This window comes from Podarcis erhardii, assembly GCF_964252035.2.
Source record: "Podarcis erhardii genome assembly, chromosome: 12".
In the NCBI taxonomy this organism is placed as follows: Eukaryota; Metazoa; Chordata; class Lepidosauria; order Squamata; family Lacertidae; genus Podarcis; species Podarcis erhardii.
This window is the reverse complement of record NC_138513.1, coordinates 30,156,813-30,181,723: the sequence shown is the minus strand read 5'-3', so window position 1 is coordinate 30,181,723 and position 24,911 is coordinate 30,156,813. Positions and strand designations below refer to the sequence as shown.

General features: G+C 42.8%; 1 protein-coding gene and 1 long non-coding RNA gene across 2 annotated transcripts; both read right to left on the bottom strand.

Moving 5' to 3' along the window:
* Positions 1 to 1,655: 1,655 nt before the first annotated feature.
* Positions 1,656 to 7,603, bottom strand: LOC309325769. Its single transcript, XR_014149981.1, has 3 exons — positions 7,165 to 7,603; positions 4,684 to 4,747; positions 1,656 to 1,848 (listed from the first exon to the last, which is right to left on the bottom strand). It is a non-coding gene; the product is annotated as an uncharacterized lncRNA (long non-coding RNA).
* An 8,654-nt stretch (positions 7,604 to 16,257) lies between these two features.
* On the bottom strand, positions 16,258 to 21,650 carry LOC309352942 (putative CENPB DNA-binding domain-containing protein 1; the record flags this gene model as incomplete). The annotated part of the gene is made up of 4 exons (XM_081881766.1): positions 21,523 to 21,650; positions 20,921 to 21,348; positions 17,545 to 17,616; positions 16,258 to 16,398 (listed from the first exon to the last, which is right to left on the bottom strand). Exons 2-4 carry the CDS (start codon positions 21,320 to 21,322, stop codon positions 16,258 to 16,260), a joined length of 615 nt encoding a protein of 204 aa, XP_081737892.1. The 5' UTR covers positions 21,323 to 21,348; positions 21,523 to 21,650.
* Positions 21,651 to 24,911: the final 3,261 nt, after the last annotated feature.

Below are 24,911 nucleotides of genomic sequence, written 5' to 3'. Positions count from 1 at the left end.
AGAGCAGCGCACGGAAACGCCATTTACCTTCCCGCCGGACCGGTACCTATTTATCTACTTGCACTTTGACGTGCTTTCAAACTGCTAGGTTGGCAGGAGCAGGGACCAAGCAACAGGAGCTCACCCTGTCACGGGGATTCGAACCGCCGACTTTCTGATCATCAAGTCGTAGGCTCTGTGGTTTAACCCACAGTACCACCCGCATCCCTTTCCTTAAGGAAAGGCAGAGACAAATTTAGGGCAGCATGACCGGTTCTGCCGCACTGGGCCCCAAGCCTAGGGGGTGACACAAGGCATCACAACTATGATGAACTGAATTGAGTAAAACAGAAGGCGAGAGGCTGGCGGGCATCAAATTTTGGCTTCACACAGGGCTAGAGATGGGAAGGCCTGGGAAAAAACCCGGAAAAAATGGGGGGGGGCTAGTTTTTTTCTGTTTTCCTCCGAAGCCATTTTCCCCCAGAAAAATTGGGGGGGGGATAGTTTGCTATAGTTTGAATATTTCACACAATATTCCCCCCCCCCAATTTTTCCTGGAAAAAATGGCTTTGGAAAATAACTGGAAAAACCTGTTCCCTCCTCCCCCCCCATTTTTTCATTTTTTTTCCAGGCCTCCCAGCACCCACACTTTGGAGCTCCCTGCTGATTGACACCAGGCAGGTGCTTTCACTGGATTCAGAATGCAGCAGTCTGATTGGTCCTAGAAAAATAGAACCCAGAATGCAGCAGTTTGATTGGTCCACAGGAACCACCCAATCCAGCTCCAGGTGGAAGTGAATCTGCAACCTGATTGGCCTACAGGAGAATCCTGGAATTAGCCAATCACGTGGGGCCCACTGTGTGAATAATGTATATAAAGCAGACATTCTGGGGGAACTTCCATTCCTCCTCACCACTATGAGCTGAATAAAGAGCATGAAATCCACTCTCGACTCCGAGTATATTTCAGTGGTTCAGCACATGCTCCAGAAGCTTCAATAGAAATGTACTACCAAGAACTCTACTTACACAGCCAAAACATGAGATAAAATTCACCCTGCAGGGAAGCATTCTGCCGCAGTTACAGAGAATCCATCTTACACTCTTGGCCTTTCTTTTATTCCATGGTTTTTGATATCCTCATGTGTTCATTTTTGTTTGCCTATTCATAAGTGGCTGGCAAAAAAACACTGTGACTGTCGCTTGCTGCATATATCAAATGGCGGCTTTGTGGAGTTCAGACTCTGATCCCTCTTGTGAAATGCTAGACTCTTGGGTCCTCCATTAGATGGTATGATTGAATTTCAGAACACTCAGTGTTATCCTTTGATTTCTGCTTGGGATCTGCGCGGCACAGTGTCTGCATTAGCTTATTGCGTTGAGCAGCAGGCAGGCAAACAAAGGAGAGAAAACGGAGACTGCCGCTATGGATTGCATTTGTGGCTCACTTTAACATTCACGGGATAAATAATCCAGAATGCTTCTGAACAGAGCAAGCCAAGCTTCTGGTCTGCAATGCTGGAGGGGGTTTGGATGCAGTAGAGATGTTTCACACCCAGACCTGCCAAACTCTGGAAGATGGGAACCCCTGTTGAAGTTAGTGAAATTTCAGCAAAGAAGCTCAAATCGTATATGTGACTGACACCCTTCTTTCGAAATTAAACCAATGTCAATACTTTAACATTCAAAAACTTTACTTGCAGAAGCTTAGTTATAAATGAATTAAAACAGAATATTTACAGTCATGTGCTTCTCCAAGCATGGGCTTACAGTCTCTTCTTCTAACTTCCAAACAAACTGTATTTTCCTCCCTTTCCAGAGCTCAGTACTCAGCCTTCTGTACCTCAGTCAGGCCATGCCTTGCAGCTCCTATAAGAGATTTCCACTTTTACCTTTTCCTGTCTTTTAAGCAAAGAAGCACTCAAACATTCTATTCAACTTAGCAGTGTTCACAGTGGATTCTAAAACACAGTCATCTTGCCTGACATTAAATGGAGTCTCTCATTCACTACATACCTCCCATGTGACCACTAGAGAACTCTCTAGAATTCAGTTACCAACCAATCAAATTTAAACACATAGTCATGTTTAAAAGTATTTATAATCTCAGTCAATTAAATTACAGTGGTACCTTGGTTCTCGAACGGCTTAGTTGACGAACAAATCGGCTCCTGGAGGCCGAAAACACAGAAATAAGTGTTCCAGTTTTTAAACATTTTTGGAAGCCGAATATCCGGCGCAACTTCCACTTGAGTGCAGCCAATCAGAAGTAGCAACTTAGTTTTTGAATGGTTTTGGGAGTCAAACAGACTTATGGAATGGGTTAAGTTTGAGAACTAAGGTTCCACTGTACTATACTTAACAACCCCCACCAGCACAGAGAGCCACAATACACCTGCCAAACCAGATAGAAGTTACTGCTGGTGGTAACCCATGCAACTGGGTGTTTTGGAGGTGGAGAGTGAAGGTGGCAGGAGCTGGAGCAGCACAGAATCTGCTGGGTCTTAGGCTGGCCCTTCTTCCAATATGTGAGGGCAACAGTTGTTTGTGACAAGCCAGAAGCTGGGATTGAAGAGTAAATCAAGACAAAAAGATAAATCAGGATTGAGGAGCAAGCTCGCTACCCAGGAGTGGCTCTCTCAGCAAATTCACTCCATATAAACTGTCTTGCAAGCTTTTCCTTAATAGACTTCTGCTATGCAATAGTTATGGAACTCTGCTGATGAAGTCAAAATAATTTAAATTCTCTTACTTGGAGATGAATGCGCATAGTGAGGCTGCATAATTGCTTCCAAAAGAATTAGAAAATATACATTTTCTAATAAAACTCCCTAAGCTCTTACTTCTGGGAGAGATAATTCTAAGAATTCCTGTAATATATGCTTTCAACTGTGGCAATGAAGATGAAAGACTTCCGTTGTAAGGGTTTTCTCTGAATCTGTTTTCTTTCTTAATTATGATTTAACACTGCTCTCTGCTCTTTTGTAAGGAGCTGGAAACTCAACTCATATCTTTGCTGTTATATAACATATTACGAGGAGATGTAATATAAGTGGGGTGAGGGAATAGCCCCACATCACAGAGGCCCCAGATGCAGGAATGAGGCAATGGAAGGTGACGGAAGTCAGTGCGAATGTCAGGGGATGAAGAGAAACAAGACGTGGGTAAGGGAGTTGAGAATGAACTGAACCAAAAAAGCAAATACATAGTGGCATTTCAGCCATTACTATGACACAATTATGTTTTGAATATTTGGTACTAATCTTTTCTATTTGAATTCCATCACTTGACAAACATCAAATCACAGCAAGACGGACTTGTGCTATTGATTCAACACAAAAAGTTGCTACATTGGGGCATCCTAGTGGGTCTTTACCATTCTGCCCCCCAGGTATTTTGTTACTGTTGTTGTTTAGTTGTGTCCAACTCATCGTGACCCCATGGACCAGAGCATGCCAGGTACTCCTGTCTTCCACTGCCTCCCATAGTTTGGTCAAACTCATGTTGGTGGCTTCAAGAACACTGTCCAACCATCTCGTCCTCTGTCGTCCCCTTCTCCTTGTGCCCTCAGTCTTTCCCAACATCAGGGTCTTTTCCAGGGAGTCTTCTCTTCTCATGAGGTGGCCAAAGTATTGGAGCCTCAGCTTCAGAATCTGTCCCAGTGAGCACTCAGGGCTGATTTCCTTAAGAATGGATAGGTTTGAACTTCCTGCAGTCCATGGGACTCTCAAGAGTCTCTCCAGCACCATAATGCAAAAGCATCAATTCTTCGGCGATCAGCCTTCTTTATGGTCCAGCTCTCACTTCCATACAGCACTGCTGGGAAAACCATAGCTTTAACAATACGGATCTTTGTTGGCAAGGTGCTTTTTGAGATGCTGTTTAGGTTTGTCATTGCTTTTCTCCTAAGAAGCAGGTGTCTTTTAATTTCATGACTGCTGTCACCATCTGCAGTGATCATGGAGCCCAAGAAAGTAAAATCTCTCACTGCCTCCATTTCTTCCCCTTCCATTTGCCAGGAGGTGATGGGCCCAGTGGCCATGATCTTCGTTTTTTTGATGTTGAGCTTCAAACCATGTTTTGCCCCCCAGGTATAGGGTGGTATATAAATTCAATAAATAACAACAATGGAATGTTAGTGTAGCCTAATGAGTCTTAAAAATTGCAAAATAACGTGATCTGCTCCTCAAGCCAATAGTCAAACCAAATAAATTTGCCTTTTCACCACTTTTCTCAGTTTCTCCAATGCCCTAGTCTAGCCACCAGAGGGAAATCTTCCCCTCTCTTTTTCATTAAATTCACAATATAAACAGATCGGTCAACCAGATTTTCAAAGCGGATGTCTTGACACAACTGATAACTGATATTCATTCAGTCTGTCACAACTGTAAAATAAAACTGGCGTTACATATGGTGTCCAAGGTAATAAGTGTCAGAACACTGTCATGAAGCACAGAAGACATGCAATGTTCTATAAAACACTATTGTTAGTTCAAACCTTGGGAAGGAGAAAGCATTATTTGCACAATTTGATGCCCTCAAAGAGCACTTGTGTTCATTTTCATCTGTACATAAGAACATTACACACACACACACACACACACACACACACACACACACATATTAGATTAAGTGACTATCTCTGGATTCCTAGGGATGGTTTCTGGCAACTACTTAAAATTTTGCAGATGCCATTAGACTTACCTTCCTTTGGTTTGCGAGGACAAGGTAGATGGTCACAACCAAAGTGTTAGGTTCTGATTCTGTGCTGGATTAAGTACAAAGATTGGCAGAAAATATTAGTTACTAATATTAATATTAAATATTAATAAAACTGTTTTTGTTTTTTAAATACGTTGTCAGCCCTAGTTACAGATAGGTAACCGTGTTGGTCTGCCATGGTCAAAACAAAATAAAAAAATTCCTTCCAGTAGCACCTTAAACTTAGTTGGTCTTTAAGGTGCTACTGGAAGGAATTTTTTTATTTTGTGTTGTCAGCCCTGTTATGCAGCAGAGTGAACTGACCTGCTTCTGGCGGTAGTTTCAAGGGGAACAAGCGAAGGCAAGAACTGGTGAATAAGCAACACCTTCCTGTATCATACAAAGTGTTAGCCCTAGATGAATAGCATTTCAGCTCTGCTTCAGGCAGCAAAAAAACTTCAGTTGGCACTGAAAGTGCTTTTTCCCATAGGAAAATATGACCAGTTCTGAAGATGTGCCATGATCCACAGATCTCTTGGATACCAAAGGACACTGTATGCTTTTAGTATCATGTACAGGACATACAGGACCCTAGTCATAGCTGCTTTAATGTGGCACCCCGAGGGCTTCTGTTGCTCACAAAGCCTCTCCTCCCCCTCTCTCACAAACGTTTATTCACAGAAGGCTGCAACCCAGGTTAGTGCTCCTTACCAGAACATAGCATGCCAGTGCTAAGTGATCTGCATTAGCAGCCTATTAACTACCAAACCAAATATAAGGTTCTGTTTCTTGCATATACAGCCCTAAACAACTTATCTGAAAGACCATTTCCCCCTCCATTGCCTCGGAGGGGCATTAAGATCAAAGCTACAGCCTGATAACTGGCTAGTCATAACATGGAGGCAGGCTTTTTCACTGATGGCACCAGTATTGTGGAATTTTACATTTTAATCTCCCTATTAAAATGTGAGAGGCCATGCTGACAACTCTTGAAGGCATGCTTTTAAAGGCAATAATTCCTCATATTTCCTAATTTTTATTGTAAGTGAAACAAAAATATACAGTGATACCTTGGTTCTCAAACTTAATCCGTCCCGGAAGCTCGTTCCACAACCAAAGCATTCCAAAACCAAGGTTCGCTTGGACTACTGCAATGTGCTCTACGTGGGGCTACCTTGGAAGGTGACTCGGAAACTGCAATTAATCCAGAATGCAGCAGCTAGACTGGTGACTGGGAGGGGCCGCCAGGACCATATAACACCAGTCCTGAAAGATCTTCATTTGCTCCTAGTATGTTTCCGAGCACAATTCAAAGTGTTGGTGTTGGTGTTGACCGTAAACTGCCTTGGTCCTGTATACCTGAAGGAGCGTCTCCACCCCAAATGTCCAGCCCGGACACTGAGGTCCAGCGCCAAGGGCCTTCTGGCGGTTCCCTCACTGTGAGAAGTGAGGTTACAGGGAACCAGGCAGAGGGCCTTCTCGGTAGTGGCACCTGTCCTGTGGAATGCCCTACCAGCAGATGTCAAGGCAATAAGCAACTATTTTACTTTTAAAAGACAACTGAAGGCGGCTCTGTTTAGGGAAGTTTTTAATGTTTGATGCTGTATTGTTTTTAATATTTGGTTGGAAGCTGCCCCAGAGTGGCTGGGGAAACCCAGCCAGATGGGTGGGGTATAAATAAATTATTATTATTATTATTATTATTATTCCCATAGAAAGTAATGCAAAACAGATTACCATATTTTTCGCTCTATAAGACGCACCAGACCACAAGACGCACCTAGTTTTTGAAGGTGGAAAACAAGAAAAAAATTATTCTGAATCTCAGAAGACAGAACAGCAAGAGGGATCGCTGTGCAGCGAAAGCAGCAATCCCTCTTGCTGTTCTGGCTTCTGGGATAGCTGCACAGCCTGCATTCGCTCCATAAGACGCACACACATTTCCCCTTACTTTTTAGGAGGGAAAAATTGAGTCTTATAGAGCAAAAAATACGGTAATTCGTTCCAGACTTTTAAAAACCCCTAAAACAGCAATTAACATGAATTTTACTATCTAATGAGACCATTGATCAATAAAATGAAAGCAATAATCAATGTACTGTACTATAAAATAAATAAGACAATAGTGTAAATGATAAGAATTAAAATTATTCTTTTTTCTTACCTGCACTGATGATAGTCATTATTTGGATGGGGGGGCTTTTATCCATTTCCAGTCACACAATCAATCAATCAGTAACTGAACTTGGTTACACACATACACACACACACACACACACACAATTAGCCAAAAAAGTCTCAAAAACAAAAACGCAAAATAAATAGCAAAAACAAAAGCGCTAAACTTAATTCGTTCCGGAAGTCTGTATGATTTCCGAAATGTTCGAAAACCCAGGCGCAACTTCTGATTGGTGCAGGCGCCCTGGAAACAATAGCTGACAACTGCACCGGACATTCAGCTCCTGATTCATTGCTCTAGGGTACCTTTCCATTCCAGCTTTACCGAGATTGTCATCTAAAGTCTTCACTCTGGTCAGCTTCTACTTGTTGTTAATCTGACCTCAGTTTTCCCCAAGACTGCTGACAGAGTCTTCCAAGCCTCTCTCACAATCCTCCTTAGTTCTCACCTCAAATCATTTCAGCATCCAGCAGAGGTTCTCCATTTTCTTCAGTTTGCTTTTGGGCTCAATCTCTCGGCTTCCTTTTGGCTTTTGAGGTTTCTTTGCCCATTCTCTTCACTGTCCACCAACAACTGTTCAACTGACCCCTCAAACAGTGCTGATCCCAGCTTTATATTCCCCTCAGCTGGGACCTCCAGCCAATCAATTTGTATCTGATGGAATTCCAAATTCCAAACCTTTGTTGGCCTACAATTATGGACCAATAGCTTGGGATGGAATGTCCACCAAATGACCAACCAGACTGACCGTTTTTTGGTGCTGTGTATGAAAGGCCAAACCAAGCCATCACCTTAGGAACAGTGAACAACTGTGACAGTTTAACTGCCAAGTGACAGGCCTCATATACCCTGCATCTGTAGAAGATGATTCCTCTTCCCACAGCTAACGGCTTACATTCCAGTCTCTGTTAAAAGCCATCACAACGTTCAGAGCAATACAAATGTACCTTACAAAAAATACGGTACCTGCACATGAGCTACGGGCATCTGTCAAGAGTGGAGCCAGTAGCTGTTGCCAAGATGCAAACCAGCATATGACAGAGCAAGGAATGACTCTTCTTATCTCTGCAGCTGCCATCTCCTGGGTGACATGGATGCCATTAGGCAGTTGAATGCACATGCGCACTCCATCAATTTCCCTCCCCCCTCCACACACCCATCTGCATGGCCCCAGGCGCTGGCAACCCACACTATGCCACAGTTCCAGTACAGCTACAACAATGCCCAATCTCCTACCTAAACCATTAAAATAACCGTTAGAATGTGAGAAATACCTTCTGGACTTTTATGCCTCCATGCTTGGGGATGAATCCCTCTCTCCCCTTCATTTTTGGTGGAAACTGTAGTTAACGACCATTATCTTTGCACTGGGGCTTATGAATCATGCTTTTAATTTTAAGCACCTACTTCTAACAACCATAGTTTGCAACTAACCACATTTAGATACCAGTTATGCCATCCATGGTTAGCTTTGAAAATGAAAGGGAGAAGATAAAGCAGGAGTAGTAAGTACCAAAGCCCTCACTTTCTTAACTATGATGAGAGGACCAGGTAGCATTATAACTGCTCTCAGCCTCAAAGTTTGCAATAGAAACCCTTATGTATTCCAGCAAAACATATGTCAGGCTCATTTGCCCAGGCCGGTCCATTTAACTTCCTAGAACTAGATGTTCCAGTCCAATCTTGGAAAGCGGGTAAGGCTGGGAGGTCAGAATCAGAGCCAAGAAACATGACCTTTGTAATTAAAAAGATAAAGCACTCTGGTGGAGTAAGTCAGGTGTGTTTTTTCTATTGCTTGCTTCTGCCCAGCAGCAAATCTTCTCCGTGACCCAGAACACTCAGTGACTTAGCTGAGTTGTACTTCCTGAGCAGTTGTGAGGAAAAGACCTAGAAACCTGTTTACTGAGTCATCCAATGGTGCACAGTTCTAAGAACTGCTCCGTGATGCTTTGCTGAGCTTGGCATGGCCCATAAACTCAGTGCAAAGAAGAACAGCAGTAGTAGCAACTTACCCTGTAGGGAGACACATAGCCATGTGCTTTCATTGAAGTCAGACCCAAGCCAGGGATCCTTGTAAACAAAATTTTTAATCATTGCATGGCCAGGCAGAGACCCCTCCGACCCCAGGCGACCCCCATGAGGAATAATGACTCATGACAACGTGTTATGGGATTAAAATTGGCCACAACTTTATTAAACTTTCAGATGTAGGGAGACCTTGCCTTAGGCATTGGGCGTTTATCCCTCCCCGTCCCCGTCCAGGGATCTGGGGAACATCAGGGTTATCCAAACTGTGTGTGGGGTTTGGGCTGGCTCTAGAAAACCTATGTTTAAGCAGAGAGCCCCCCCCCCCCATTTCACCGCAACACAGGGGAGAGCACTGACAACCTAACGGCATATGGCCAGTGACTCCCTTCCACACAACCCCTTTAACGGGGAACCCTGGGATCGCCGTCGCAGGGGGGACGTGGGTCACTGCTTCACACACACACACAAGCCCCGTTTAGGGAAGAGAGACTAAAGGATTCTGCCCAAAGCCTGAAACCACTAAAGTTGTGACATTTTGCTACGGGGAAGGCAAAACCTGCCAATGCAGGGAAATTTCTTCACGATCCTTCAACAGCAAACATCGATGTCCGTAGCAGCACCCGCATACCTGTAAAGAAGACGTTAACCTGCAAAAGGAAGGTGTAAACTGAGGGAGGGCAGGGTGGGAGAAGCTCTGGAGCCGACTGAGGACTCCCAGGTAAGTCCCACCCTCTTTTGTGTGTGCAGGGAGGTCCTAACCCTATCTGGTCAACTCCCCTGGCAACACCTCCCCAGCTGGGGATGGCTAATGGTCTGAGGTTGGGCAGGAACCTCCAGGTATCCAGCTTGGGGAGGCAAAGACAGGCTACATTGCCGGGGATTGTGTAGGATCAAGGGGCTGCATGCAACCCAGCAAAAAGCACCTCCCATTTGAGGTGGGGAGCAGTCATTACTATTACGATGGTTAAGATCCTGTGCTATCCATCCCCAAAGGATGCCCAAGGTAGTTTACAAAACAATCAAAACCGTAGGTCCCTCCAGACACCTGCGTAATCAGAACATTCATCACGATTCGTGATTATGATGTTATTGGGGCAGTTATACACAACCCAATTTTGAATACCCTTTTCGCCTGTTTTGCAGCAGTCGTACTGCTTCATTTGCCTCAGGCACATGCCCCATAATTTCCTGATAAAATGACAAATGTTCGGGGGCAGGTGCGGGGGGTGGGATGTATTGCTATGGTACACTATTGTGCAAGAATTCCCCTCCAAATGTCAACAGTGCAGCAATGTTGGGGAGGCATCACAAAAGAACGAATAAAAAGGAGAGATGCATAGAAAGTCTGCTTTGGTTTTTTTTATTCACAATGAATGACATTTTACTGGCATTTTTAAAAGCCAATAAAATGACTTTTTAAAAACACAATGTTACCTACCCTGTGAAATCTCTATGCCTGTTCAAGATGTGACCTGCAATGGTGAATGCAGAGCCCACGATTCATGTACCGTTGGCTTGCCAGGTGTCCAAAGAACCTCCTATTTTATAGTGCCAAGCAAGGAGCAAAAACAAACGAGTGAGCGCCTGATAGATCACCCTGGTGAGTTACCGGTAAGGTAAAAGAAGGACACCTGGACGGATAAGTACAGTCAAATGGGGTTGCAGCGCTCATCTCGCTTTCAGCCGAGGGAGCCAGCGTTTGTCCACAGACAGCTTTCTGGGTCATGTGGCCAGCTTGACTAAACTGCTTCTGGAGCAACAGAACACCATGACGGAAACCAGAGCACACAGAAATGCTATTTACCTTCCCGCCACAGTGGTACCTATTTATCTACTTCCTTGGGATCAGATCATCCCCTCTGTGACACTTCCAAAGGACTCATGAAAGTGACACAATCTCATGGAAATTTCTGTTTGTGTAAGTGAGTTCTGCTATCAAAGGGTAGCATCCCTAAAATAGCCATCTATGAATCCTGACTTTGCAAAAATAAAAATCTGTTCTGTGACCCTGGTTGGCATTCCATCTTCTCCTTTAGGTGTGTTGAAGATCAGAATTTAATATGCTAATGACAAAAGTTGATATTTAAATTTTTAACAATAAAAAGTCCGCACTTTTACTCTAAAGTGGCTACTGTTAAGTTGGCTTTGAGAAGCAACATGCTTGATGCATGAATCACTTGGTACCCTGCTGCTGTCACTCCATTTAGAATCCTATACTCCAGTTTAGCAAACTTCCTTTCCAGCACATTTGAAAAATAACTTGGACTTGAGTGGAGCTTAATGCCCTCTGCTCCTCTGTCAAGTATATCAGGAATAATGGCTCTTGCAATTAAATAGAAGGAACACGCTATTGCTGTTCTCCTAGGGCACTCGGCGGCATTCGGGTTTAATGACGGATCTAATATTTAAGCACAGTGTTGGAACAGAAAGATATAGATTCCACTGGAAGACAAAGTTGGCTGGAGAATCAGATTGAAAGTGCATTAGCAAGGCATTACTTCATTTCAAGGGATTAAAAAGTTAGTATTTACAGGAAGGCAAGAATGAGATTGGCAAATGTGACTGAGCTGCTGGTTATTTAAAAAAAAATAATGACAAAAGAGGAGGCATCATCTTGAAACCACCATTTTATTCACCTCTTTCATGTTAGAGCTCCAGTATAGAGAACATATAGAGTTTATTTGGGTGGGCTTTCTACATCCAAACATCTCAATGTTGGATTGCAGCAATAAAGATTAAGAGAAAGACAAAATTCCCAGTCAAATTTAGAGAGAGAGATGCACTTAAAGTCATTTGCAGCCAATGAACTTCAGCCTGCCTGAAGGCCTCTCCAGATGTCCTTTCTGTTGGACATTCATGATGATTTGGACTCATGATGCTTCAGGATGTTTATTTACAATCATGCTTTCAATACTGTTTGAATTTGCAAGGCTCTGAGGGTGGACATACTGCTTTGTCTCCAACTGGTGCATGCCCCATAGCTTCCTGCTGAAATCCTGTAACTTCCCATCCCACAAATGCTTTGGATTGTTGTATGTGTCCCACTTTTGTTGTGCTATAGTGTCAGAGCACCCCTCCAGAGGGCATTCAAGTAGCCACACTTGAGAAGCATTGCAGAACAACAAATAAAGATGGATTGCATGTGGTCAGTCCAGGATAAACCCACCACTAAAAGGTAAAGGTAAAGGTAAAGGCACCCCTGACCATTGGGTCCAGTCGTGGCCGACTCTGGGGTTGCAGTGCTCGTCTTGCTTTATTGGCCGAGGGAGCTGATGTACAGCTTCCGGGTCATGTGGCCAGCATGACTAAGCCGCTTTCTGGCAAACCAGAGCAGCACACGGAAACGCCGTTTACCTTACCGCCGGAGTGGTACCTGTTTATCTACTTGCACTCTGACGTGCTTTTGAACTGCTAGGTTGGCAGGAGCAGGGACCGAGCAACGGGAGCTCACCCCGTCACGGGGATTCGAACCGCCGACCTTCTGATCGGCAAGTCCTAGGCTCTGTGGTTTAACCCACAGTGCCACTAATGGGCTATTAATGCATCAACAACATGTTGCAGAATGCGCCCATAAAAAGCACCAATCTGGAGAAGTCTCATTTGCTGGTAGATTGCTGTACTTCTTGACTTCTCAGGCATTGCTATGGATAGACTTCCCTCCACCCTGATCAAAGTACCCTTACTGGCTTCTCTTTGCAAACTGCTTATATAATTCCTTCCTCTTCTTTGCTGCAGTGCTGTCTGGCCTCCCGGCTCAACTCTCTCCAGCCCCAACAAAGTGCAAGTTCCCTCCAAGGCTGCTCTGTCCACTTTGAAGATTAGTGATTGTGGCACCCTTCTGTGATGACTACCGGGTGTTGGGCTCAAAGGGCGAAAGGGCATTTTTTTGCTAGTCTGAAATGCAGTCCTTGGGTTCCTATCAAGGTTGCCTTTGTGATGCTGCACAAAGCCAGCGCAGATTGCGAGACTTCCCTTCCGACTGGTCAAAATGAAATCAGACACTCCCTCACCTTTTAGGATGGCGTTATGTAGTATTTAACTTACTTCAACATGCGGTAAGAGGTCCCTACACTGCTTGCTCCATCTGCTGAGCGAGGCCCTGGGCTTCTGCCCTAAAGTCCTAGACTGAGGGCCCCTTGGACAGCAATAATCCTTTAAGGACAAGCATATTTCTTCTTTTCCATTCAGCTGCACGTTGGTATCAGTGACTAGATGTTAGGCTTCTGTCCTCATTCCGTCCTCATTTTTCATTTTGAAAGGGTGATAAATTAGGGGATCTGGAGAGGTGGGTGGGACTGAGAATTGTTGACTGTGCACCAAAGAAAGAAAGCACTCAAAAGCAGTACAGTATTACACAACCCCACTATCAGCTAGGGATGAGGCAGAGCAGAAATTCACTTCTGTCATCATTTAAATACGAACCTACCAAATGAATGAAAAATAGGATGTGGAAATCCCAAGGGAGCAGAACAGACTATTTATGTATGTGACCACAGCTGAGTGGATGTTATTGGCCCAGAGATGGAAATAAGATAAAGTCCCTACCAGAGAAGAATGGCAGATCAAGTTGATGGATTATGCTGAAATGGCTAAAATGACCGGAAGAATCAGGAATCAGGAAGACCAAAATTTTAATAAGGAATGGAGAAAATTTATAATTTATCTTAAATTGTAATCAGTTAAAATCATTAGTAGGATTGGAATAACACCTGTACAGTGGTACCTCAGTTTAAGAACAGTCCTGTTTGAGAACAATTCGGTTTACAAACTCCACAAAACCAGAAATAGTGTCCTGGTTTGCGAACTTTACCTCGGTCTAAGAATGGAATCTGAATGGTGGAAGGGCACCGGAGGCGGAAGGCCTCATTAGGGAAAGCACGCCTTGGTTTAAGAACGGTTTCAGTTTAAGAACGGACTTCTGGGATGGATTAAGTTCATAAACCAAGGTACCACTGTAGTTTAATGGTGAATTTTCGACACAATGGAGAGGTAAAATATTTGGATTATTACAAAAGATGCAGGAGGAAATGATTGACAATAGGACCCACAAAAGGGAGGAGGGAAGTCCAGGAGATTCCTTGGAATCTTGTTTCTATGTTGTATGTTGGATATGTGACTGTAAAACTTTAATCTGAAAAACCAAATAAATAATTTTTGATATATATAAAGGAAAAATAGGATGTGGAAATGTAGAGAACGAAACTTAAAACTGGGAAAAAATGAAAAACTGATATTGCCAGATTTGTCCATACCTAGTCCCAGCTAGCATGGCCAATGTTCAGGGATGATGTGTGTGGGAGTGTGAGGCAGGGAGATCCTGCAGGATCAGGCCAGTGGCTCATCTAGTTCAGCATCCTATTCACATATTGACCAATCAGATGCCTGTGGGAAACCAGCAAACAGGACCTGAGCACAGCATCACTCACTCTTCCTTCCTCTGGTTTCCAGAATTCAAATCTCTGGACGGCACCAACACAAGCTACTCCTGTTCTAAATCCCCATGGTCAATTTCCATGGATTTGGGGGCAGGAGTGGTAGCTGGGAGAGAATAGCTGAATTATATATGGGACAAATTATATTTGAGCTCAGTAATCAGGACTTCATTTGGTATAAGGCTCTTGGACAAATATTGAGAAAGGACGGTTGCCTTGGTGCTCGACTGCTCTGTGCCACAGATATCAGAGTCCCAAGCAATGGTTTGATTACTCCAAAGACAAATGAGAAATGGAAGGTCCCTCATGTGCTGCAGTGCACACCCAGGGTTCATAAGTGGAACGCCAGAGAGAACAAGCAGGATTAGCCGTAATGAAAACAGAGGAGATCCCTGCTGAAATAGAAAATAAAAAGTTTTAATAACGTTTGGAGTTACTTAACAGAAGTCCTTTTGCATTCTTTTAGAATATTTACATATTCTCACCTCCAGAAATCTCAAACAACATCTTTAATGTGAATTTCTGAGGTCATAAGATGGTCAAGCACTTTGAAATGTCACTTGCAAGGTCTTAGCTCAGAATTTCCATTGTTTTAAGCCAGGATTCTGTCTCTTTAGACTGGCATCCCAGTCTCCTCCTAATCTTACTTACTAGGATCTAAGACCTATTAAAATCAGTGCAACTGACTCCCAAGAAATATGCTAGGCATTAGCCTGCCAGCTATCTTCAACAGTTCCACACACCAACATAACATTAAACGGACTCCGATCGCTGGATCGTAAATATGTTTACTTGGAAGTAAGCCCTAATGAGTTCAGAGGGACTTGACTGCCACTAAGTATCAAGTCATTTTCAAATGCTTCAGAAAAAAGAATTCTAAAGAGATCTCATTATATTAGCTTTCTTTTTTGGGGGGGGGGTTATTGGGTTGTTGTTTTTATTTTGATTATGTATTTTGTGGTTTTATATTTTGATTTTATTCTGTGAACCACCTTGAGACCTCCAGGTATAGTACGGAAGAAGAAGAGGAGGAGGAAGTTCCTGTCTTCTCCCTTGTACTTTATACAGTACACAACACAAGTTCTTTTTTTTTTATTAACAATTTCAACATAGCAAATTATCAATCATCTTCATTATTTCCCCCCCATTTTTCCCTTCCCCTCCCCAACAAGCCCTCCCTCCCTCCCCCTACGACTTCCCTCTGCTCCTCTCTCTGATTTCTCATCCAATGTTCTGCATATTATACAACTGTATACATCCTTATATTATCCATCTTCTATGTTATCCCTCAATAAATTTGTGTATGTTTATTCAAATCCTGCCAAGGAGTCCAATTCATTTTGTTGTCTTTTTAAATAATTTGTAAAGGGTTCCCATTCTTCTTTGAAGTCACAGTTGTCCTTGTCTCGTAATTTGCATGTCATTTTTGCCAGTTCTGCATAGTTCATCAATTTCTCTTGCCGCTGTTCTTTTGTTGGGGTTAACTCATTCTTCCATCCTTGTGCAATCAAGACTCTTGCCGCTGTTATAGCATACATAAATAAGTTCTTTCTTTTCCTTGGCAGGTCTTGTCCTACAATCCCTAACAAAAATGCCTCTTTTTATATATATATAAATGTTATTTTGAACATCTTCTTCAACTCATTATATTTCATTCCCCATAATTTTTTAATTTCTCTGCATTCCCACCACATATGCTAAAAAGTCCCTTCCTTTTCTTTACATTTCCAACATATGTTTGACTTAGTTTTATACATTACACAACAACACAAGTTCTGACAACAGGTTGTAGTCAGTGGAATGGCACCTCCCAGGTCTGCTCTTGGAATCCCCCTAATCTTTTCTGGCAGAGATTTCGGGAACATCTCCCTGCACTAGTGCAAATCCTTGTGTTAGTGCACAAATCTAGTTGATTTGTGCCCAATAGATCAGCCTCCCCTAGTCTTCTGTCCTCCAGATGTTCTGGACTATAGCTTTCTTCATCCGAGACCACAGGCCACGCTCACTGGGGATGATGGGAGACACAGTCCCAAGTATCCGAAGGGTGCCACATTGGGGAAGGCGGCTAAAGGCAGGGTTCTGTTGTTAACATATTTCAAACAGGAGTGAGTCAGCTCTCCTAATTTGCTCACTAGATTTAGAGAGATGAAAGTGATCGATGGAAAGAAATTTCAAGGGCATGACTGATCATCAGCCTATTTATGGAAAGCAAGTGGGTAGCTATGTCAGATATGGCTATAGATAATGGAGTCAGATTTTCAGAGATTGCCAAAAAAAAAAAAAAAAAAAAGGCCTGAAAACAAAAGTTTTAGAACCCTTGCTGGAGTGCCCTTGCTGGAGTGCCCTGCAAGACTAATAATAATAATAATAATAATAATAATAATAATAAATTATAATATAATATAATATCAGATTGTTGTTGCTGTTGTTGTTGTTGTTGCTGTTGTTGTTGTTGTTGTTGTTGTTGTTGTTGTTGTTGTTGTTATCATTCAATTGATTATGTGCCCTTCACCAGCAGGTCCCAGGGCAGGCTGCAACAATTTAAGGTTTAAAAATGAAAAGCAGTTAAAACAGATAACAGACACAGAGATAGAGTAGGCCCTGAGAACACACACCTCACGTGTCAAAGGCCAGGATAACGATGTCAGCCGTGCTGGTTCTGTCACCAATTTTTTTTTTACAGGTATTTCACCAATTAATATAAATGACCTAAGCTTCTCTTGAATCTTGTTAATGCCACATCCCCTCCAAAGGGATTTGCCACAGTGAATCAGTTTCTTGCCCAGAAAACAGATGCTCTCTGGAGATGGTAATAATGGATGAGCGGCATCTGTCAAAGCTTTGCTGTTAATGCTGCTAAATCATACCAGGCCATATGGGGTGGTATCTTGCTATGAGAGAAGCTAAGCAGTGTGAAAATACTAGTACAGCTATTATCTGAGGAGATTGACTGAAGGGGCGCTGATTCCCCATGCATGTTGTGAGTTCGTCTGGCGACAGAATCTCGCTGTAGCAAAATCTGAGCATGGGGCCAGCTTCTAAGATCTTTTATATCCTTTATCTTCAAGCCATGAACTCTCCCTGGGCTTTCTTAAGCTGCAAGAAGTGGGGTGTGCAAGCAATGCCCCAGATGCAATGTATGAATAGCAAGGCTGTTTTCTTGAGAACTACGGTACTTGTGGTTCACCACATTCGTCACTGAAGAAGTAGTCGAAGTTGACATACAACAAATATTGCCTCATTCAAGAGGTTTCTCACATATTCCATCCAGAAATGGAAGGCTAGATTGAACTGATCCTAAAATTCATGGAAGAAAGAGTTAACAGATCAGTTAAACTCCCCGTGTTTAGGCAGTTTCTGTGACTGAAACTGTGACTAAATTTCTAGGGTGTCCTACATACTGGTTGCTACACAGAAACTTCCTCTTGGAAATTCAGAAATAATAATATTTTGCTCAACAGCTTTTATGGTTTGGGACATTATTCCCAAACCATCTCATTCAAGACCCAGAATGAGATAGCCTGGATATTTTCTCCAGGCTATCTCCAGATCTGGATATATGGAATCAACTTTAGCAGAAGAAGACAGAGAGGTTGTTTGAGACCTATTGGAGGGGAAATATTAGAGTTTTTATTTAAGTCCTGTTGGAAGGTGGTTGCTACAATTCTGTTTTGACTGAAAACAGGCAAGGGGATATAATTATATCCACCTTTTTCTAACTATTGTTTGAGATACAAATTAAATAATAAGAAAATAAATAAAAAATTCTTTTAAAATGTGGATTCCCTGGCCATTATACTGCTTTTTCCTTTGCTCTGGAAATCACTTGTTTGAGGTGTTCGTCAAATGCAAAATGTCCCTTGCCGAAACATTACATTTTTTTCCTTATCATAAAGTGCTTTTTGTGGCTTTGAAGGGATAAAATAACAAAGAATCTAGACAAAACAAATTCCTTCCAGTAGCACCTTAAAGACCAACTAAGTCAGTTCTTGGTATGAGCTTTCGTGTGCATGCACACTTCTTCAGATACACTGAAACAGAAGTTTCCAGACCCTTCTATATAGTGAGAAGGTGGGGAGGGGTATTACTCAGAAGGGCTTTGTCATGTATAATGAGATAAGAATCCAAGGTCTTTGTTCAGACCAGGTTTCTCCATGGTTTTAAGTTTGGTGATAAGTTGTAATTCAGCAGCTTCTCTTTCCAGTCTATTTCTGAAATTCCTTTGTAGTAAAACAGCTACTTTGAGATCTTGTATAGAATGTCCTGGGAGATTGAAGTGTTCTCCTACTGGTTTCTCTGTCTTGTGATTCCTGATTTATACATGACAAAGCCATTTTTCACCTTTTCACCCCTTGCTTTTTCCTGTAAGACCTATTGCAGTCGTTAAGAGTCGTCAACAGGCTCATCACAGCTATCTGCCAATCACCCATTCCCACCACCCTTCTGAGTAATACCCCTCCCCACCTTCTCACTATATAGAAGGGTCTGGAAACTTCTGTTTCAGTGTATCTGAAGAAGTGTGCATGCACACGAAAGCTCATACCAAGAACTGACTTAGTTGGTCTTTAAGGTGCTACTGGAAGGAATTTGTTTTGTTTTGACTATGGCAGACCAACACGGCTACCTATCTGTAAAAAGAATCTAGAAACACCTTAACATAAATTTACAAAGACCAGATTCAACGATCAGAAGCATGAAAAGCTATCTTCAGTTAGGAGGTCTGACGTCTGTCTGTCTGTCTGCCCCTATATAAAATAGTAAACAGTAGAGACAAAATAGAGCAAAAATAATACATCATTATTAATAACTACCAATCTATGTAAAGCTTAAATGTATGCTTTCTAAGCACCGTGACCATATCCAACAGTAGTAACTGGTGATAATTGAACTAATAAACTCTGTAAGCCTTTAATCTTGTAAAAGAACAGCAGCTGAGGAATCTTTTTAGCATATTAAATCCAACTTCAAAGAAATTATTGTCAATGCACCTGGCTGTGAGGGTCTTGTGAACACTGATCAGCATCCTACATTGGCTCAGATCCTCAGAGTTGATTGGAACCAGTTGTCTCGAAGTTAAATCCCTCCTTCTCTAGCACCCACTTTGAAAAAGGTTTGGCAGCTACTGATGGGTAAATGTCAGATCACTGTCCATTTGTGGGAACTGCTTTCCATCCTGTTAACAAGTTGTGAGTACTGGAATTATACTCTAGTAACTTGCTCACTTTTAGAAACAGCACAGTACTACAGCTGGTGGAAAGGACGGAAGTAACTTTACTCTCTTTTTGGCTGCTGTTGCCATTTTCATTTTTCTACGCCTTATCAACACATTGTGTTCTAGACAGGATGCCTCTGAAATTTCGAAATCCACACAAACATGTTTAATTTGTTGGTGACATTATGGATCTGCGAGGAGGGAGAAGTTTAAGAGGCTACCTGCATGCAGGATATATATATTCCCTGATGGATTCAAGGAAGCAGGTTTCAAAGGAGTCAGTAGCAGCTGAATAAAAACACCCCACAGCATAGCCTAGAGAAGTAAGTGTGGCGTTCGTACGGAGCCCCTGGTCGTCTCACGGACTATTGACCCGTACACCACTAATCCGCTGCCACCAACCAGGTCCTCCCCGGTAAAGTCACTTCAGTCTCAGTCAGGTTCTCAAGGTAATAAAGAAGAGTGTGTTTTATTTCAGACACAAACTTTTACGGAATTCCAAATGTTGTTACTCTTTACTTTCTTAGTCTTAGTTTCCTCTCTCTCTATCTTCTACTTCCCCTCACTCAAGAACCCACTGCCCTGTCTCTCTATTTCCAACTGCCCGCCAACTGCTTTTCCAACTGCCTTTCCCAACCAGCCAATCCACTAAAACCAACCAACTACCCACCAACAACTCTAACAAACCTCGGGCTAAGTCCTTTTATACACATGTAGGCTCCACCTCCAGCTTTCCTATTGGTTTACATTTTTAACCCTTTCTTTTCCCCTGTACAGACAGGCTCTAAACAAACGGGCAAACGCCACATCAAGTTTTGTGGGAATGCACAAGATCATATGTGGGGTTGGGTAAAGCTCTTTAGGATTAGGATCATTAGAAAGAGTGAGGGGGCTGCTTCAGGTGGCAATTGTGTGTGTTGTCCAACGCATTCTGTGCTCCCTAATCTAACTTGCTTTTCTCATACACAGTGGAGGAAACTGCCCTGCTGCCGGCGCAGAAACAAGATTAAACTGACTCTCTGGTCAGCATCTGTACATGGAACAGAGGGAGGCCCCATCTTGTCCTGCAGGAAGATATCTTGGGCCAGCCCTGAGAGCCCTTTCAGGGACTGGAACCTGCATTAAAATTATCATTATATTTGACGAAAGAGAATACAGTGGGATAGATATAAAACATATGTTCAAAAATACAGTAAAGGTTCGCTATCTATGCTAGCATTTGACTGACGTTGGAGTGAGACTGAGTTGAGAAATAAGATTAAGAGCACATATTGATATAGGGATGTATTAGATATTATGTAAAGAAATATACAATAATAAGAGTACATTCATTTGTAAAAAAGGAATATACAGCGGGAAAGACAGGAAGTCTAGTGTGTTGGTATGTACAGCCTTGAAGACTTCTGGCTCGGCTGAGGTTCCTGGCTGTTCCCGGATGAGGTCAGCGTGCAAGGCCTTGGCCTTCTCACAAATGACGGCCTCAGACACTGTGTCCCCTGCACGCTGCTTCTCTTCTATCCAGATGAGCAGCAACTTCTCGACCTCCTCCAGGACAGCTGGGCGGTTCTTCACGATCCTGGTGACTCCCTTGGCTGCATCAGTCGCCAGGATCTTCTCCCTCATCTTCAGGATGGTCCCGATGGTCGATGGGTTCCTGCCGTACTCCCTGGCGATGTCCGTCACACGCATTCCGCCGTCGTGCTTCCAGATGATCTCCTTCTTCATTTCCAGCGTCACCTTCTCCTTCTTCCTCTCGCCGGCCACCACAGCAGCAGTCTTCTTGGGTCCCATGGCAGCACAGCTCCTACCTTCGTAAACTCAGAAACAGAAAAAAAAATCAGTGATGTGCTTCAAACCCAAAAAATACAAAAGCAGCCAGCCAGCCACCACACAGAAATTAAAACCCAGAACCAAGGCCTTGAATCCCAAGCACCCCAACCCCAAATCCAAAATCCAAAAACCCCCAAAAAAGTTTTAAAAGTTTAGCTTACCAAATGGATGAAAGAGAAGTTCTGGAAAAGCTTCAACAATCAACCACCGACGTCCTCAGAAACCTCAAATGGCTGCAAAATAAGTTTAGGAAAAGCTTCAAAAATCACCAATGTCTTCAAAAACCTCAACTGCTCCCACAGACACGCACCAACCCACCCACAACACAGAAATTGCAAACCCCTCCCCAACTGCTCCCCCAGCCCCTCCCCAACTGCTGCAAACCCCTCCCCAACTGCTTCCCCACCCAGACAAAAAAAAATTTCAAAAAATAACAACATGGCCAGCACTCAGAAATTCAAACTCAGAAAATTTTTCAAAAAAAATCAACCTGGCCCAGTGGTCACAGAAAATCATAAAAATTCCCAAAAAAGGCCCACAAGCCCCCAGATTATCGCAAACCCCTTCCCAACACCAAGTCCTTGAATCCCAAACACCCCAACCCAAAATCCAAAACCCCCCAAAAAAGTTTTAAAAGTTTAACTTACCAAATGGATGAAAGAGAAGTTCTGGAAAAGTTCTGGAAAAGTTTTGGAAAATCTTCAAAAGTGAGCAAAGTCTGAGAAAAGGCTACCAAACCACGTGCTAACAGTTGCTCCTCGAAGTCAAGTCGCAACTGCAGCTGCTCAAGCTAAGCACCCTTGGTTTTAACGGTTTTTACACAAAGGAAACAAAGTCGCGAGACGTTTTCGTTTTGCGAAGCAAGCCCATAGGGGAATTCGTCTTGCGAGGCAAATCGCGGGCGAAAAAACCTTTCGTCTAGCGAGTTTTTTGTCTTGCGAGGCATTCGTCTTGCGGGGCACTACTGTATATGATTTTTTGGGGGGGGGAAATGTTTTTGTTTTTTCTCTTTGTTCTTTCTATTTCTATTTCTATTTTGTTTGTTTCATTTTCTTTCTAGGTATATAAAAAAATATATAATTTTTGTATACATGTTGGAAATTATATTATAGTATGTCCTGTAATGTAATATGACAACGTTTACCAATGTAATATAAAAATGTTTACAAATAAATAAAATGTAAATTAAAAAAAAGAGAATACAATGGCTTATGTTCCACCAGGAGAGCACTCCTGCCAGGCCTGCTCACTTTGCACTCACTTCCTGAGATAGAATGGGCAGCCATAAGAGAAAGTCTGTGGTGGTTGATACCCATGGAAGAAGGTAGGACAAAAGGCAGGGAGCCCAACAGCAGGTGGCGCTAGATCCAACGACAGGCAGAGCCGACTAATTGTAATTGCAGAGTAAGCTCTTTCACGAGCCACTGTTCCCTGAATTTCACCTACCAGGGAACCATGAGGAGTGCACATCTTAACACACAGGCATGGCAATATAGTGCTTTTTAAAAGAACAATCTAAAGATAAATGGACATTAGTGAATTCTATGAACCATTTTAGGTGTAACTTCTCCCCTCATCTATTTCAAAATTATATTTTAGTCAATAATTTTGTATTTACAAGATTGTAAAGGTAAAGGTAAAGGTACCCCTGCCCGTACGGGCCAGTCTTGACAGACTCTGGGGTTGTGCGCCCATCTCACTCAAGAGGCCAGGGGCCAGCGCTGTCCGGAGACACTTCCGGGTCACGTGGCCAGCGTGACATCGCTGCTCTGTATGCAAACATAAAAAACTCTCTCCTCCCACCCTTCTGTGCCTGTCTCCATCATTATTTTGAATTTCTTTTGGGAGGAATTTGAAAAACATTCCTGTTTATTGGGTGGCTGAAGAATACTGTTTCTGGTAGTTTTGAGATCACTGTGCGGAGGCATGTTTTTAACTGTAATTGTTGTTGGAAAGTTTTAATCTGTTTTAGCATGTTTTCGTTTTTATATTTTATATCTGTTTGCCACCCTGGACTCCTTGGGGAGGTAGGATGGGAGAGGAATGCAAGAAATAAATAATTTCACTTTCTCTCTCTCCTCCTTCTGCCTCACCCTTTACGGGTCACCTGTTTATTCGGCAATTAAACACAGAAGGACAAATTTCAACAAATGGAGGGAAGGATGTTTGGGGAAGAACCCAGCTACAGGACGGCTTGTGGTCCCTTAGAGTGTGGCAGAGGGTGGGAGGTACTACATAAGCATATCGTAACCCACCAGTTAATTAAACCTCAGAATATAAAAAAGAGCATATTTAATCAAATATGCTGCAAGCTTAATTAGTTTGATAACAAAATTATTCCGCCACTTTTTTTTTTCCTAAGGAATTTCAAAGAGTTGTTCAAATATGTTGATTTTGAGCTGGACTGAAGCCAAAGTGCTATTAAAGTCAAAGGGATTAATGGACTGGTTAAGTGTACTGAGCAACCACACTATATTGGCATGATATACTAGAGCCATCAATTCAAATGGGCTTACTCCCTCGTAAATGTTTTTATCTTGTGAACCATCCTGAGATCTTTTAATGAAGGGTGGCAGCTGGGTTCCAGCACCTCTCAAGTGGGTACCATTGTCATTGCCTAAGGCTAAGAGAATTAGGGATGTGTTTATGGTGAGTTCCAGCACCTCTTTTTCTAGAAAAATAGCACTGAAGGGCGGTATATAAATCTAATAAATAAAATAATAATAAACAAATGTGCATAGGATTGCAGTCCCATGCAGCCATTTTTAAAGCCCCTACATGTAATTAACCAAATGAAATTTGCACTGAGCTAATTGCATGGATTCAGCCACAATATTACACCCAACTTTCTGTCTGTGCTATCTGCATAAGCGCATTTTCTCTCTCTCTCTCTCTCTCTCTCTCTCTCTCCCTCCCTCCCTCCCTCCCTCCCTCCCCTTCACAGAGTTACAAATTCAAGAGTTTTAAACCAACTTTAGCTCTGGGAGGGAAACAGAGGTCTCCCGACAACTCTCAGCATCCTTCACAAACTACAGCTCCCATAATGCTTTGGGGGAGGCAACAGCTGTTTAAAGTAGCCTCTTAAGTGTGAATGTGGCCCTCTCTGTCCTCTCCTGTTGCCATGGCTGTTGCTTTGTTGTTTTTTTCCTTGGGTCGAACCTGACTTGGCAGCGAGAACACAACTTCTAGGAATCTGCAGCTATTTAAGGCAGCTTGTAAAAATATTTCACAATGTGGAAAGACAAACACGTACTCAGTATTGATTGAAAAGACCGCTCGTGAGGCTCGGGCGGATTCATTTTGCAAGGCACTGACGAGTGGGAGAGAGTTCAGATGAAAGGGGTGTGGGCAGGGTGTATAGGCAGCGAACAGGATGTGACATGAGCCAAACTTAAACCCCTTTCCGTCTTCTTCTGAGGATACAGTGAATGTGTGGGGAAGTAAGGAGCCCGGATAATGCTGTTGACCAGGGATGAGGAACCTCAGGCTCTGGGGGCAAATCTAAACCACTGAGCCTAGGGCTTGCCGATCAGAAGGTTGGCGGTTCGAA